We start from the raw sequence: 15,101 nt of genomic DNA, 5'->3' as shown, positions 1-15,101 counted from the left end.
ATCTTAGATCAAAACTTTATGACAGTGTTTGCTCAAGAATTCTTTTCAATAAAATTCCTTCATTAAATCCTTCCTGAGAATAAAGTATCAAGTGAAAACTTTTTCCTGAAACAAAAGTGTCTGCACGTCAGGCGTGGTCACGTGGCTCGGTTTGCATGCTGAGGAGGGCTGGCTCTCTGACTGTGCATGGACACTTACTTCTAGCCCCGTGGCTTGGCTGTCTGCCGGCACCTGGACTGTCGTCTCTGGGATGATCAGTCCAACAGGAAGCTGGTGCTTCCTGTGTTTGCTTCACAAGAAAGTTCTGCCTTCACTACACACAGAACGTGTATCGCCTGGTCTTTACATGCCCTGCGTGCAGTGAGCAGCCCCAGCACGATTTCAGCCTCAGTGGGAACCTGCTATGCCCCTCAACCCATCCCCATGCCTGTGGTGTGTGTCTCAGGGATGTGGTGACTTTCAGCGATGAAGTGAGGAATATATATTTTCACATTTTTGATCGACCAAAAACAGCTGACATTTTGGCAGTTTTTCTTTTCTTTTCTTTTTTTAGGCTACATCAGCGTACATCAATGCTGAAATGGCTGAGCCAATGCTGCTTTGCATAAGCCTGGCCCACGGCTCAAACTCGGGAGGTTCTTGAACATACTTGCTGTCTCTAGTAGGACTTCAAGTGGAGAAGCACAGGATAGCTTTCTGGGGAATAGATTACCGGGTAGGGACTTGCTAGCTACCACTGGGACACTTCTGTCCCCCCTCCCCGTCCCCCTGCTCCACGCCATGCATTTCCTATTTTTGGGTTCTAGATTCTTAGTAGTTGGAAGATATGGTTAAAACAAGATGCTGGAGAAAGCTATTGTGGTTTTTGAGGAAATAGTATTGTAGATAGAAGGAGAGATTTGTTCAGCAAAAGTTCATTTCACCTTCAAGGAAATACCAAGGTTCGACTCTCCAGGTGGATTCAAGTTTAGGGCCAGTCTATTGCAGGGCCTTTTCTCTCTGTGCGTGTGTTGCTTTGGAGATGAAAAAGGCCTTGGACTAAACTTTATGCTGCTTTACTCTGCTGATGTTACTTCGTAGTGAAGGCATTTCTCAGCTCTGAATAATCAAGCGGTAGAGGACTTTCAGATATTAAATCTCCACTCTTGCCAGGCACCACTAGTAAAGTATCATAGAAAGTAAAAATTTATATAGGACACAGTTAATCTTTTGGTAAATGTTCCCTGAGGGAGCCATGGGTCAGGCATTGGGCTAGGTGCTAGGTTTTGCAGTAATGACATATTCAAGACCATCAATCCTACCTTGAAGTCTCGGTCAGTCATTGAATCTAAACAGTTATCATTATTAAACTCCAGAGTTGATAAAAGAGATTTGATAAACGTTAAGAAGCAACAAGTTGAGTCACTGTGTGAGATCGGGGAAGGGGCCTATCTGATATCATTTACAGGTTCCAGGTTGGACCGTTGGGTGGATAACGACACTGCCATGTACGTTCCACACAGCTATAAACAAGTACGTTATAATATCAGTTTCAGAGACATCAGCAGAGCATTTGTGGGAATACAGACAGTAGAATAAGCAGAGCAACACAGAGTTAAACAATCGGCCCAGGAGTCCAGCTGGCCCAAGTCCCTGTCTTGGCTCTGTGACTCGTTGTGTGTGATCTGAGAGGAAGTTACTTCACCACACCAAGATGAAGTTCCTCATTTGTGAAAAGAAAGATAAAAATAGTGCCTATCGTGAAAATCTTTGGGAGATAATATAAATCAATTATTATAGTGACTATAAATAAAATGAACATAAGATTATTCTTGAGAGCTGACTGCCTTCTAAAGGCCGAGAAGGCTTCATGGTGGAGGTGGCATTTGACCCAGGTCTAAAAGGATGAGTAAGCATAAACGAGATGCAAATGAGGGGAACTGGGGGAAAGGAATTAAGTATTCAAAAGTATGAAGTTGTTAAAGTGCCTGGCATTTCTGCAGAACAGAAAAATATTGAAGGTGCCAGGAGAGGAAATGAACATGTCTTGCTGGCATATGGCGGCTACTCTGGGCAGGGATTGTGATTCCAAGATGGAAGCATATAAATGAAAGAACTGGCTTCCATTCAGAAATGGTTCTGGGGTGTCGCATTTCCACACTCCACTCTGTTGCAAACAGAACAATGATAAACTAAAGGCAACAGAAAACCAAAAAAGCACAATGAGGCTCCACGACAGAGGCATCATCTCTGTGAATGAGAAATAAACTGAGTATGACTGAAGCTATAGGCCTGGTGAGCCCTCTACTGGAGGCAGGAAGCAGCTTACCTCCTGGCCTGAGGTAAGGGGGTGAAAAAAAAACAAACCCAAAACCCTCCACTCCTGTGAGGAGAGCTACGTTACTCAGGACTGGGTAAGCTACATGATAGCTTCAGGACAGGATTGCATGGCTGATAACACAGCAAGTGGAAGAAGCCTCCAAACTGTCAAACTGATAAAGAGAAGGCAGGAAAAGGGAGGGAGGGAGGGGGAAGGGAAGGAGGTAGCAGGAGAGAGAGAGAAAGATAGAGGAAGCCCTTCCACTCACAATTCTGTAACTATAAATTCCAAGGCATTTACGAAGTGATAAGAAAGACGGAATATAGAATAAAGCACCCAAAGATAACTGTATTGTATGTGAAATCAGTTTTTAAAAACCGGAATGTTCAGATCATTGACAGAGCAGTCTTCAGTGCTGTGTTTATTTCCTCAATTCCCATTCATTCCCAACCCACTGAAATTGGTCTTCTAGCCCAACTTGCCTATGAAGCTATTTTTGGTGAGGTCTGTAATGAACTTTCCTTTCTCTTTCACCCTGGCAGCATTTGGTGGTTTGGACCCACCTTTCTCTTGAGCCTCTCCCTCACTTCCATGACACAGTCTCTTTCTGGATTTTCTTAGTTTTTTTCCACTGGCTGTTTTGCTCAGCCTCCTTGATAGTTTCCTCTTCTACTGTTTCTGTGCGCCACATTGATCTTTCTTTAGATTCTGACTTCAGTCCTGTGTCATTCTACACGTCTGGGTGATCTTATCCAAACCCAAGGCTTCTATTCTCCACATACTGATGATTCTTAATTTTATACCTTTATTCCAAATTTTCTCCAAATCCCTAGACCCTTCCATATTGTACATAATATTTCCACTTGTGTGCCTCATGTATATGTCAAACTCAATATTCTTACTACTGAGTAAATATATATAGGTAAACTGGGCTCTATCTAGGGCTGTCGTTTATTCAATTGTTTAAGCTACAAACTCCAAGATTTCCCCTTGTACTTTACTCTCCCTCACTGCCTACATTCTAACTTCCTCCTCTTCATCCTCACCTTCCTCTCCTGTACCCATTCCCTTCTTTAGCTCTTCTCCTACAGCTCCTTCTCTCCTTCCTCTTCCTTCTTCCCCTTCTTTCTGGTCCTCCTCCTTCTCTTTGCCTTCTGTGCAGAAAGTGCCGTTGCGCTCAGCCTCGCCACGAGCTCGAGACCTTGCTTCCCTGTCCTACTCCATTATGTAGCATTGACACTGAAAACAAATACCTGGACAGGCTACTACTTTGTGACTTTTATTCTCAAAACAAATATTTGCACTTTGCCATTGACTCTGTGACTTTGGGCTAAATACTAAAACTCCATCGGCTTTGCTTTCTTCCTCTGTAAAATGGGAAGGCCAATGGCACCTAAGCCACAAATGTCAGAATTCAGTCCCAGCAGGTGTGAAGAAGACTCAGATCCGTGCCTGGCACATGGCAAACATACAAGCATAAGCTTCATATATGTTTCTTAGCTGTCATTGTGTTCTATTACTGTCTATTATTATTAAAATGTCTATTATCTACATTTTTCACTACTGGAGATTTTAAAAAATATTACTTTATATTAAATATTAATATTCATATTTATATTAAATATTTAAAAAGTAAGGTAGACAGACTTCTAAAAAAATTAAAGAAGTTTTCCATGTATTTTCACAGGTGAGATTTTAATAATAAAAAGCTTTAAAATTGCCCTTAAAAGTTGAGTTTAATTTTCTGGGAAGGCGTTAGGATGAGCTGGGGAAAGGTGTTTACGGAGAAACATCCCTAACAGCTGTACCAACTGATGTTGGCTTGGATCTAAAATATTTAGGCAACTTTGTGGCTTGGCTAAAGTATTGGTAGCTTGAAACTGACAACAGTGAGAGTCTTTACACCATGGGAATTAGGTAAATGCTATAAATCAGGGCCCACTTCACAGCATATCCCTCTATAATATTTCTAAAGGCCAGGATCATTATGAAGTTTGACTGTGAATTTTAATATAGCCTGAGGGTAAACTATGCCTGCAAAGTATAACAATTGCTGCACAGATTAGAAGTCAGTGTAATCATTATCCTGTAACCTGGGTGTTAGTGCCACCATTCAACATTAAAGGAGGTCCCTTTGTGTATTTTTGTCTGGTTTCTTGGTATGTTTGTATGTATTTTTGAGTGATTAGTGACCAAGTGATTATTTTAATCATCTTAAAAACTAAAGGTACTCTTTACAATCAAAATAAAAAAATACATATTGAAAGAAACCCCCCCCTTTCAGAACCAACTGGGGCAAATTCATAATTTATAATCATTTTTCAGTTTTACCTATAACATCCCAATGGGTAGAAAAATAATATGAGAACAATATCTTACTAGGCTCTGGATTATTGTTATGAGAAAGAGTTATAATTCCCCTGTTGAAAAACAGTCATAACATTTTCAGCAAGGTACTTGGCTTTTTTTTTTTTTTTCACACACCTAGTGAAACAAACCACATATAAGATCTTTTTGAAACTGACTAGTTTGCCAGTTCCCCTTCCTGTTGTGAGGAGCAAGAGGTATCTTAAGCTCAAAGTTCTCAAGATTGTTTTCATTCTCTGATGTCAACCAATGTAGGTTTCAAATTCATATATATCAAGTGAAACTGAAACTCTAACTTGTTATTTCTATAATATGCAGTCTGTTTCTGGCTGGGGAAACAGTTTGAAGAGTTATACAGACTTCAGAATAATTTGCCAGAAGGGCTATCTATCAGAAGAGAGATGACTCAATGACCAAACTCCCCTGCCTCTCTTTAAAAAAGTCAGAATATTTTCCTTCCTTGATGTTGGATGATCACCCTGTTTTGAGGTATTATCCTTTTGCTTTGAGCTCCCCCTTCTTATCCAGCCAAGACACAAGAATTCAGCGCAGACCGAGGGGCTGGTCTGGTGCAAAGCTGAGACGAACACTCCAGTCTGATGTGGGGCTTTCCCTAGAACCAGCCCTAAGGACTCCACGGGCGGTGGGTGAAGGAGACTTGCGGCTGTGCTTCACAGACCCACGGCGGCCCTCTCTCTCTGGTGACTCTGTCTGGCTCCCTCTCTCTCTTCCATTTCAAAGCTGCTCCTTTTCTATGAACTTCAGCTCTACTTGCAATGTGATTTCACCTGGTCAGCCTGGAGCCAGAGCCCTCCAGGAATGCTCCTGTACAACTAGCTCCTTTTTCTCCTTGTTGCTCTGGGTTTTAGCTTGTCTTGCGTACTTCCTGGAGTCTTCTGGACCCCGATTTTCTCAAGGCATTCCTACTATCTAAATTTACTTTCTTCCTTCCTTGCCTTTAGTCCTGGCTCTCGGATAAGTTTTGGCTGTACAGATAATATACATATTTGAGCTAAAATATTTTAAAAGGTGCTATTGGTTTTACTGATCTCAGATAACCGCATATTTAAAAAAATGCCCAGGAGATTGTTTGAGAGAATAGTGGGGGTTTTAGACCAAGATGCAGGTCAAGGTGGGAGATATTTTGTAAAGTGGAACTGAGAATAGGACCTCGCTGTGGTAACAGGCCTACATTTTATTCACGGGTCATGACTTGATATGTCTGTTCTTGACTAAAATTTAGGACAATTATTGCCTTTGTTATGTCCTTTTTTCACAAGGATGATTAGTTTCTTTGGGGATACAATTTTATTCTACCATTTGTAAATAAAAAATCAGTTCGGGATTTCCCAGGAAATACCTTGGGCACTTTAACATCATTTTGTTGCTGAAAGAAATTATGAAATTTCTGTTTATTAAGTATAAAGTATGTATTTAATGTAATGTAATGTATAAATGTAATAATACGTTCTATTCTGCATAATTATGTAAAATAGTGTTTTTTAGTTTTTAGAATATTTTCACATACAGTCTTAAATTTATGAGAACCATATACAATAGCTATTGGATCAATAGTTAGATATGTAGAATAGTAGCCAGGTACATCTGGAATAACATAAAATGTTGTAGTAAGATTGCCTACCAACTTTTAGAACTGCTCTCCAATTATGCACAGTTGTTTCAGATTCCCTACTTGTTAGCCTAAAAATCTGTCATTTAACCTTGAGTAAATTAAGCTTAGATGTTATGGAGGAAAAATGGAAACTTCTTTAACCTAAAATATCTCTCTTTCTACACACCTACATACCCACCCACACACATACAAAGAGGACCATTTGAAAGCTTTTTGTTTTCTGTTTTTGCTGATAGTATGATTTTACATGAATTTTAAAAATGTATAATGAAAAATGTGCATTTCAGATATTTTGTCTTATGTCTGATTTGAATATTTGAAGAGCTATTATAAAATAGAAGTTGATAATGTATCTTTTATAAAACATGTGAGAAATGTTCACAGATACTAAAGACAGACTAAGCAATTCAAACTTAGATAAAAATTTATTGATAAGGAGGCTTGATGGCTACTGAGATCTCCGCAGAAGAAATGAATTTCTCTTTCTGGGATATTTAACTCATGTGGTTTAGATGTAACCCTATGTGTTAACAGGACCATGAACTTACCAGACCAATGTGAACCTGTAATATTGAGAGATTGCAATGATTATCTTCCAGGTTTATTTAAATAATCATCATTTAGAAACTGCAAGAAAAGAAGCAATATATGTGTGTGTATATACATATATTTATAATGTAATATATATTTCCTCTCTCACAAAAAGATAAAAGAATTATTTTATTTTTTTAAAGTGCTTGAGCGAACAGGGTCTTAACTAAGTGGCAGTGAGAAGACTGCCTGTGGGTGGAAACAGGAAACATCAGTGATAAATGCTGTTACCTTTTTTTTTTTTTTTTTTCCAGTTTCAGCTCCGTGTCTATTGATTCTAATTAGCACATTTTGTGCCTCAGCTATGGCTCCCCTCAGCTCTGCTTGGAGAGTTTTTTTTAGCTTCATCCTGCTCATAAACACTGCCACCTCCTCCCTCCTGCTCTCTTTACAAATGTTACAACACAATCAGAAATTTCCTCTTTTCTTTCCTTCCTGCCTTTTCAGCAGGTTCCCTTGCGGCAGAAGCCCAGAACGAAAACTCAAGGTAATTAGATCTCTTTTGTTTGTTTATCCCCTTTTTGTGTGCGGTGAGTGTGGGTTTTCTCTTGGATGCCTTCTTTGGGATGAGGTTTTTGTCTGTCCTACTGCTAATATCAGGAGGTGAATGGCAGATTAATTTTGGGTTATTTCTGGATTGATTTTAAGAAATGATGGCATGCTGTTCATTTGGATTAATCCCTTGGGCTCTGCAGGAGAGCTTAGAAAGCCTGCCACCCGAGTCTGAAAGTGGCTATGTTTTTAGGTGGGCATTAACCCTTCCGTCTATTGCGTAAGTACTGCTATTACTGCCAACGGGAGCTTTGCTAATGCAGTGAAGTAAGTGCCTGACAGCCTCAGCATTTTCATTTTTCCACTCACTCTTGGTGACTATTCTGAGACGAACACTTGCATGTTAGTCTTACTGTTTCTTTAGTCATGTCTTGTACCTTCTAAGCACCAAATACATGTTTAAAAATAAAATGGATAACTTATTTTTTTTTTTGTATTTACTTTTACATAAATCTTGGTATTAAGTCCAACTCCCAGGAGGTAAAAAATGAAGTTACCTTGTGCTCTGTCACATATGTGACCACCTTCTCATGCAATTGTTGCAGGTGTTTTCATGATGAGTCGGAGGAGGATATCATGTAAAGACCTCGGGCACGCTGACTGCCAAGGGTGGCTATATAAGAAAAAGGAAAAAGGAACTTTCCTAGGCAACAAATGGAAAAAGTTCTGGGTGGTACTGAAGGCATCGTCGCTATACTGGTACAGCAATCAAATGGTGAGTCTCCTGTCTCCTTCCTATCCCAGCCTCTCTAACTAAGGGTGGATTAAAGATCCTTGTTGAGCAGACGGTCCTTTTGGGAAAGTTGTTTTCTATTTCTGGGACTTGGAACAGAGCAAACAAATAAGTTCTAGAAACCATTTCTGGTCCAATACATATGTAGGTCATTCTGCTTGACTGACTAATCTACGGTTGGAGAGGGGCGCCCACATGCATGTCCTTACTAAAGGTGGCTTTCTGTGTGGATTAATGTTATCATTGCAGGAGAAATTCTAATCATCTTCGAGTTTACAGCACTGGATATGGGCAATTTACATTGTGAAGGTCTCCACGAAAAAGGGGACTCAGCTATGAGGGGTATCAGTTGATACAGTCCACAGGAGCTTTTCTGTTTCTCCTCCTTTACTGTCTTTTCCTTTGACCTTTTTCATTAGGTGGGTTGGTTTTAGAATCGCTAATCTGAGAGCCAGGATTGTGTTGTTGACTGTTGTGTCTTGCTCCTTGGTGTGTGTTCAGTGCTGGCGTTAAACTACTGATGCTTGGACAGCCCTTTCAGGAGAGTTGTCTGGTCTGTCATTTAGAGGCAGTGTGCCTTTGTGATCTGCTTCCCAGGCTAGTTTTCTGTTGGAAAGGGCTAGGAGGAGAGATACTGTTAGAATGTGTGCTGATCTGTCCGGGCTGGAAACATTTTGAAAACAAAGATATTGTTGAATCAATTGAATGAGTAGAGACTTTTCACGTATGAACGAGTAGCCAGTTGCTGAACTCAGCAGAGCTTGAGTTTGCTTGTGGGTAAAGTGAAGATTAGCAATGGATATTCTTTGATCAATTCAGGGAAGGTTAGGGATTACGCAATAAGCCAGGAAAACTCTTTTTATATGACACTATCCTTCTAAAGTAACTTGTATGTGCCCATAGCTCAAGCAACAGAGTATCAGAGCATACAATTTTAAAAGTGTAAAATAAGTGCTGTGTATATAGTTTGTGGGCAAAAGTTTTGGTTGATAAATGTACATCCACTGGTCACTGGTTCACTGACTCCCATCCTGTAAAGACTTGGCTAAACTGCACCCAACTCTAGCGCCCTGGAATAAGCATTCTCCCCTGTGCCTCTCTCTGCACCCCTCCCCCACACTGTCCCCAAGCTTATTACTTTGGTTTCACTCCATGCAAAACATGCTACAAAATTCTTTATCATGTTCTATAAAAATAGATTTCTTCGAGCCCTTTGTGAATTTTAGCAGCTTTATCAAAGATTTGGGAGGTTTGTGAGAAAGAATCACCTCGAAGAAGGTGCAATCTTCCCCTCTCTCCTTTTTCTCTCTTTCCTTCTGCCCTCATGGACACTTTCCTCATCTTGTCTGGCATGGAATGGTTTTACCCAAGTTAAGGCAACCTGATGCTGGGGTCTCACCTTCTTTCCAAAGGAATTTTTTCTAAACAAATACAGCTTCCTTCTTAAGAAGAATTAACATTAGTGTAAATTTCAAACTCTTGTTTCATGTTCTTTTAAGGCTCTTGCTTTTGGGCAATTGTGGCAAGTGAGAGTCTGTATCTTTTATAAAATGAGAGGACTTAACTGATTTACCTTTTAATAGCTCCCCAGGAATTGCCAAAGGCTGTCGGCATTCATTTTCTCATTCCATCAAATTATTCAGCTGATACTTTCTGGGTGCTGTCCTTGTCTTCACAGAATTTAAAAGAAGCCTTGTCTGAACAGCATATAGTTACGGATTTGGTTTATTTGGCTTTGCCAGCTCATTTGACTTAAGCTTTTCTTAGATGAGCAATGAACTACTATTTTGGGCGATAGGAATCTCATGCTTCCACAGGAAGCAGCCGTGTTGACTGAGGCTAGATAAGAAAAGGGTGAAGGAGATATACTCAAGCACCCTTGTCCTCACTTGCAAATGCGTAAAGCAATATTCAAGTAGCAAATCATGTACTTGAATAGAGTTAGTTTAGCAGCACAGAATGGAGAATAAACCTGCTTTTACCTGGCCGCCTAACTAGTGGTAGGTAGCAGAAGGACCCTCCAATTCCTTCTTTCTGTGACTGTGTTATAGAGGAGTGTCCTGAGCCCAGGATTGTTGCTGTACACCAACCCGTCTGCACGCAGGGACCAGGATAAATGGCATGATTAAATTACCTTGTTTTACACCAACCTGACTGCACGCAGGGACCAGGATAAATGGCATGATTAGATTACCTTGTTTTCCACCTTCAGTGGGGTTCTGAGCGAGCAACTCTAGAAATGAAATTTAGGGCAATTCTCATGAGGAAGTACAAGCGATCTCATGGGACCCCTTTGCTGCTGTTCACTGACAGTCCTTGGGGAGACCAGCTCTTCCACTCCTTTCTCAGCCACTTTTTGTTGTTATTGCTCTTACCCACTAAATGACTCAGTGGTATCTTTTTCTTTCATGATGCTTTGTTGCTTCAAACAGTGCTACCCATACTTCCTCAAGAAAGGTCAAGTCCAGACACTCATCTGCCTTTTTTCATACCTCACATTATGTGCTTAGAATGTGATACAGCTCACAAGAAGGCATGCCCGGTCTTACAAAAGCAGGTTCAAGTTTAACAGCCAAAAACATTCAGGTTGTTTAAAATCATGGGTTTGAAATCCACACAATTGTTTTTTTCCTTACCCCTAGGATAAAGTACATACTCATTTCCCAAACTGTGAGAATCTCCTGAGCTGTATTTCTCTTACTTCTCTACCCTCCCCACCCAAGCTTCAACTATAGAACTTCTTTTAATTTCTTGTTAACATCACAAATGCTGGCTATCTTTTTCAGCCTTTGCCTGTGCTGTTTCTCTGCTCAGATAACTCTGTCTCCATGTCCTAAATTCTTCCTCCCACCCAGTCCCATCAAGTTTCTTCCTCCTCCTAAGCCAAATTTGAGTTCAAATAGCCCTTCTAGGTGCTCTTACTTTATATCCTATGACCTAAATTTGGTTGCCTCTCTCTGATCCTATAACATTCTATAACTTTTTATTATTATACTTATCTTCTTCATTTGTACATGTTAGATTTTCTCTTTTCCATATTTGATAGTAATCTCTGTGGGATAGGATTAAAGTATATCTTTATTTTATTTTTAAAAAACATTTTAATTATTTATTTTTAGAGAGAGGGGAAGAGAGAGAGAAAGAGAGGGAGAGAAACATCAGTGTGTGGTTGCCTCTTGCATGTCTCCTACTGGGCACCTGGCCTGGAACCCAGGCATGTGCCCTGACTGGGAATCGAACTGGTGACCCTGTGGTTTGCAGGCAGGTGCCCAATCCACTGAGCCACATCGGCTGGGGCACAAGTATATCTTTAATAACTTGAACAGTGTCTGACACTTACTGGGCACTCAATGAGTATTTATTGATTTCATAAATAAATGAGACTTGGGAATTGCCAGCACTTATATTACCCATGGAAATTTTTAGAAATGGAATGGTGAATAAGGACTGCTTTTGATGCAAAATAATTTTCCAGTGAAGAGAGTTCCACTTCTATTCTTAAAAATAGATAACAGAAAAAGAACTAAGTTGAGATTTGCTAGAAGGGCTGTGGAGCAAATAGGTCCCACACAACTACTCCCATTTTGCTAACATCTTCTAAGGAGCTACTTTATTAGATTATTTTTAACCATGACCTCTGGCTGAAAACAAGGTCTATTGATCACTAGGCTGGGGTAGAACTGTTAAAAGAGAGATGGAAGGTTGCCCAGGAAAATTCCACCCACTCTCGCATTTCACCTGGGTACCAGGCATAGCTGGAGACCCATGTTTGGGATCCACACCTTCTCTCTGGTGAAGGAGAAGGAAAGTTCCGAATTCCTGTTTTCCTTCAGGCATGGCACTCTGAAATAGCGTCAAGGCAGGTCCTTAAGATTTTAGTTAGTCATTGAAACTAGCACATATTTGTATATTTTCAGGTTTCCCAATTTTGCTATAACTTGTTTTTCTTTTCTAAGAATTCTTCATTCAAATCTTGCTTAGTGCCTTGGGAAGTATATTGTGGATTTTATTTATATCTAAGACAGATCATGAAGTAAATGTGTATTATATAACCCAGTCAAAATTAGCGAGGTTCTTCTTCAGAGAGCATGCATTCATCCTACCGGCAGTTTCCTTACGTTGTCCAGGAGCCTGTGTGCACTGTCATTGCGAACATAGCCATCGTGCTGGTATACAATGTGCAGGCTCTGCTGAAACAATTCAGCCTTTATTTACAGAGCACAGTTTAATATTAGTTATAGATGATAGATTTTTAAAAACCTCTTTTTAAGTGAGCCCACCATGTGAGGTTTATCATCTATCCATTTATTCATCTACCCACCACGAGCCACCTACGTGTCCTTCTACCAGTTATTGAGGATTAAAAATAATTTGGACTGGCTATTGTAAATACTATTATACGATTAAAAATAAGAGCCATTTCTTTTCTCTATTAAGAGCTTATCGACTGGTGGAGGGGGAAAAAAATCTATGTAAATGACATTATCAAAGAAAAATTTATGGAAAAAATGGCTTTGCGTTTGAGTAATACAGATGAATTCTGTAAGTTCCGGGGGTAAGAGAAATATTTTGGGTCAAATGTGAGGGAGTTCTGCCATAGCAGTTTTTATCCTTGGAAGGTTCTCTTTTCTTCCTACCTGGGAACGTGTGTTAACTCCCTTTTGTCATTTCCAAAGATGCACGATTTCCTTGGTCATTTTCAAAGGCCAGGCTTCTTTACTAGATAATGGTAGTTTCTACCGACGCAAAAAACCATTGTTTTTTCTGCGGTTTGAAGTGACTATAGAAAGGCTTCAGAAAGAGCACTCTCTTAAAACCAGCCTTGGAAGGCCTTTTTCTTTCTTTCTTTTTTCTTTTTTTGCAGGAATTTGGTGGGGAGGGGTAGAGAGTAAGGGCATGGTTATTCCAGTCTGGGGATGAATGTGAAAAAAGGAATGAAAACCTCCTGAGCCATGCAAGCCCACTGTGCTAGGCACTGTGTTGAATTCTCATAATAACTGAACATGCTCGATCTTTTTATTCTCATTTTTGAAGGGAGTTTACTAAACTTCAGGGAACTTAAGTACTTTGTTCAAGTCACATAAGCAGCAAATGGAAGAGCTGGGATTAAAAATAGGATCTACCCATGTCAAAGCTGGGCTCTTGCCTGCAAGGTGCGCCCCTTCAGAGGCGAGCCACGGCCAGGAAATGGGGCCCCCAGACGCGCAGTGCCGGAGTGTGGATCGCACCCAGCACGGGGTAGGGGCCCCTGTGTGTTCTTGGATCAGAAGATGATCTAATGAAATTGGCATGTGAAACTATTAACCTAGCAGTAATTAATGGCATATATTGGAGAGTGATGGAGCTTTCCAAAGGCCGTTTGGCAGAGGGTGATAAAATGCAGACATTGAGCCATAAACTCCTGGACCACATAGTAGAAACTGAAAATTTGAGGCATACTACGTGAAAGGAAGGCAAAGTATGTTGAGAGCTTGGATAGAGGACACAAAACATTTGAGGCTAAAATAAGAATGATCCCATGTTTTGGAGCCTGGAGAGACTGAAACAATAATATGAGAATTGAGGAAAAGAATTTATGGCTAAAAAATATGGAATTTCATTTAAATCTATTATCCCTTGCTTTTTTTAGTTTATTTTAGTTGTGCATAAAATTACTGGAAACTTTGTTGTTTTAGTAAACCAGTAATTGATGTTCTACAAGCAAGTCCTGGGGCCCTGGGCTTCATGTAGAAAAGGTGAATCACCCAACTCACCATTTCATAAAAAACTTGTGGTAAAACTGATGAGTGTTGTAGGTGAATACCTGGTTTAATACGTATTATGAAAACTTTTTCATTTTCTGAGAAGCTAACCGGCCTGCCCAAATGTGATCTTGCTTGTCTCTCACTGTCTGAATGGTTCTACAAATCTGTGGTTTCAAGTCACTGTGCCTCAATCATATATTTTCAGTCTTTAGCTGCATGTGCACTTCATGTGCATTTCAGAAGATCGTAGTTTTTACAGTGATTTTTCTTGGGATCAGTTTTATGAGAATCTCTAGATCAAAGATCTAATCAATCTTTAGATTAGGCAGAATTTACCTTTGTAGGAAATGATATGTGAAAGCCAGAATTTCTCTATCTATGAGATGACTGTTCTGAAAGTTTCAGTGTAAGAAAAACAAAAAAATGGGTTAGTTCTCCTTTGGAAAGAAGTATTAGTCTTCTGTAATTTTATTAGTGATCCCCTTTTAGCATAGATCTTGAAAAGTTTCTGAGTGAGGTTTCCATCGATTCAAAAAAAATTTCTGTAGGAATTTATGAGGGCTCATTAAATTATTATTTTTTTAACCCACTACACTATAAACACCCAAAGGAATATTCTTTACTTCTCTGGTTTCACCTGTGTCTCTAAAGTCTAGAACTAGTAGGCACGGAGTAGGCACTTTTTTGAGCTAATTACTTATTATATTACTTGTCAGTTACTTATATCAGTAAATTAATCAAAGCATTATTTAGCACCTGACATATTCCTAGATTTCTACTGAAATGAGAAGCTTTGTGAATTATGGGCTTTTGATTTACTTGAACTCCATATTTGTTTAAAATTTTTTTTATTTTTCAATTACACATTCACTGTTCTATTAACTTTAGGCGCACAGCATAATGATCAGACATTTATATAATTTACGAAGTCTCACCCCGTAAGTCTTGCACCCAGCTGACGCCATATATAGTTATTACAGTGTTATTGACTATATTCCCTAAATTGCACTTTAGGTTCCAGTGACTGTTTTGTAGCTGCCAACTTGTACTTCTTAATTCCTTCATATTTTTCACCCAGCCCCAAAATTCCTCTCCCATCTGGCAACCATCAGTTTGCTTTGTGAGTTTGTTTCTGTCTTGTTTATTTTGTTTTTTGTTTTAGATCCCATATAAAAGTGAAAT

General features: G+C 39.7%; 1 protein-coding gene across 1 annotated transcript in view; it reads right to left on the bottom strand.

Annotated features, from left to right (window-relative positions):
• Positions 1–7,934: 7,934 nt before the first annotated feature.
• The window catches only part of OPRM1 (opioid receptor mu 1), a 145,968-nt gene continuing 138,801 nt past the window's right edge, over positions 7,935–15,101 (bottom strand). The window contains exon 4 of the mRNA XM_054570136.1: positions 7,935–8,055. Coding sequence (XP_054426111.1) covers positions 8,017–8,055 — 39 coding nt within the window. The 3' untranslated portion in view covers positions 7,935–8,016. The remainder of the gene's footprint in view (positions 8,056–15,101) is intronic.

This window comes from Pteronotus mesoamericanus, unplaced genomic scaffold, assembly GCF_021234165.1.
Source record: "Pteronotus mesoamericanus isolate MK-2021 breed Mesoamerican mustached bat unplaced genomic scaffold, CSHL_Meso_final contig_20, whole genome shotgun sequence".
In the NCBI taxonomy this organism is placed as follows: Eukaryota; Metazoa; Chordata; class Mammalia; order Chiroptera; family Mormoopidae; genus Pteronotus; species Pteronotus mesoamericanus.
This window is presented reverse-complemented; position numbering and strand designations above follow the sequence as displayed.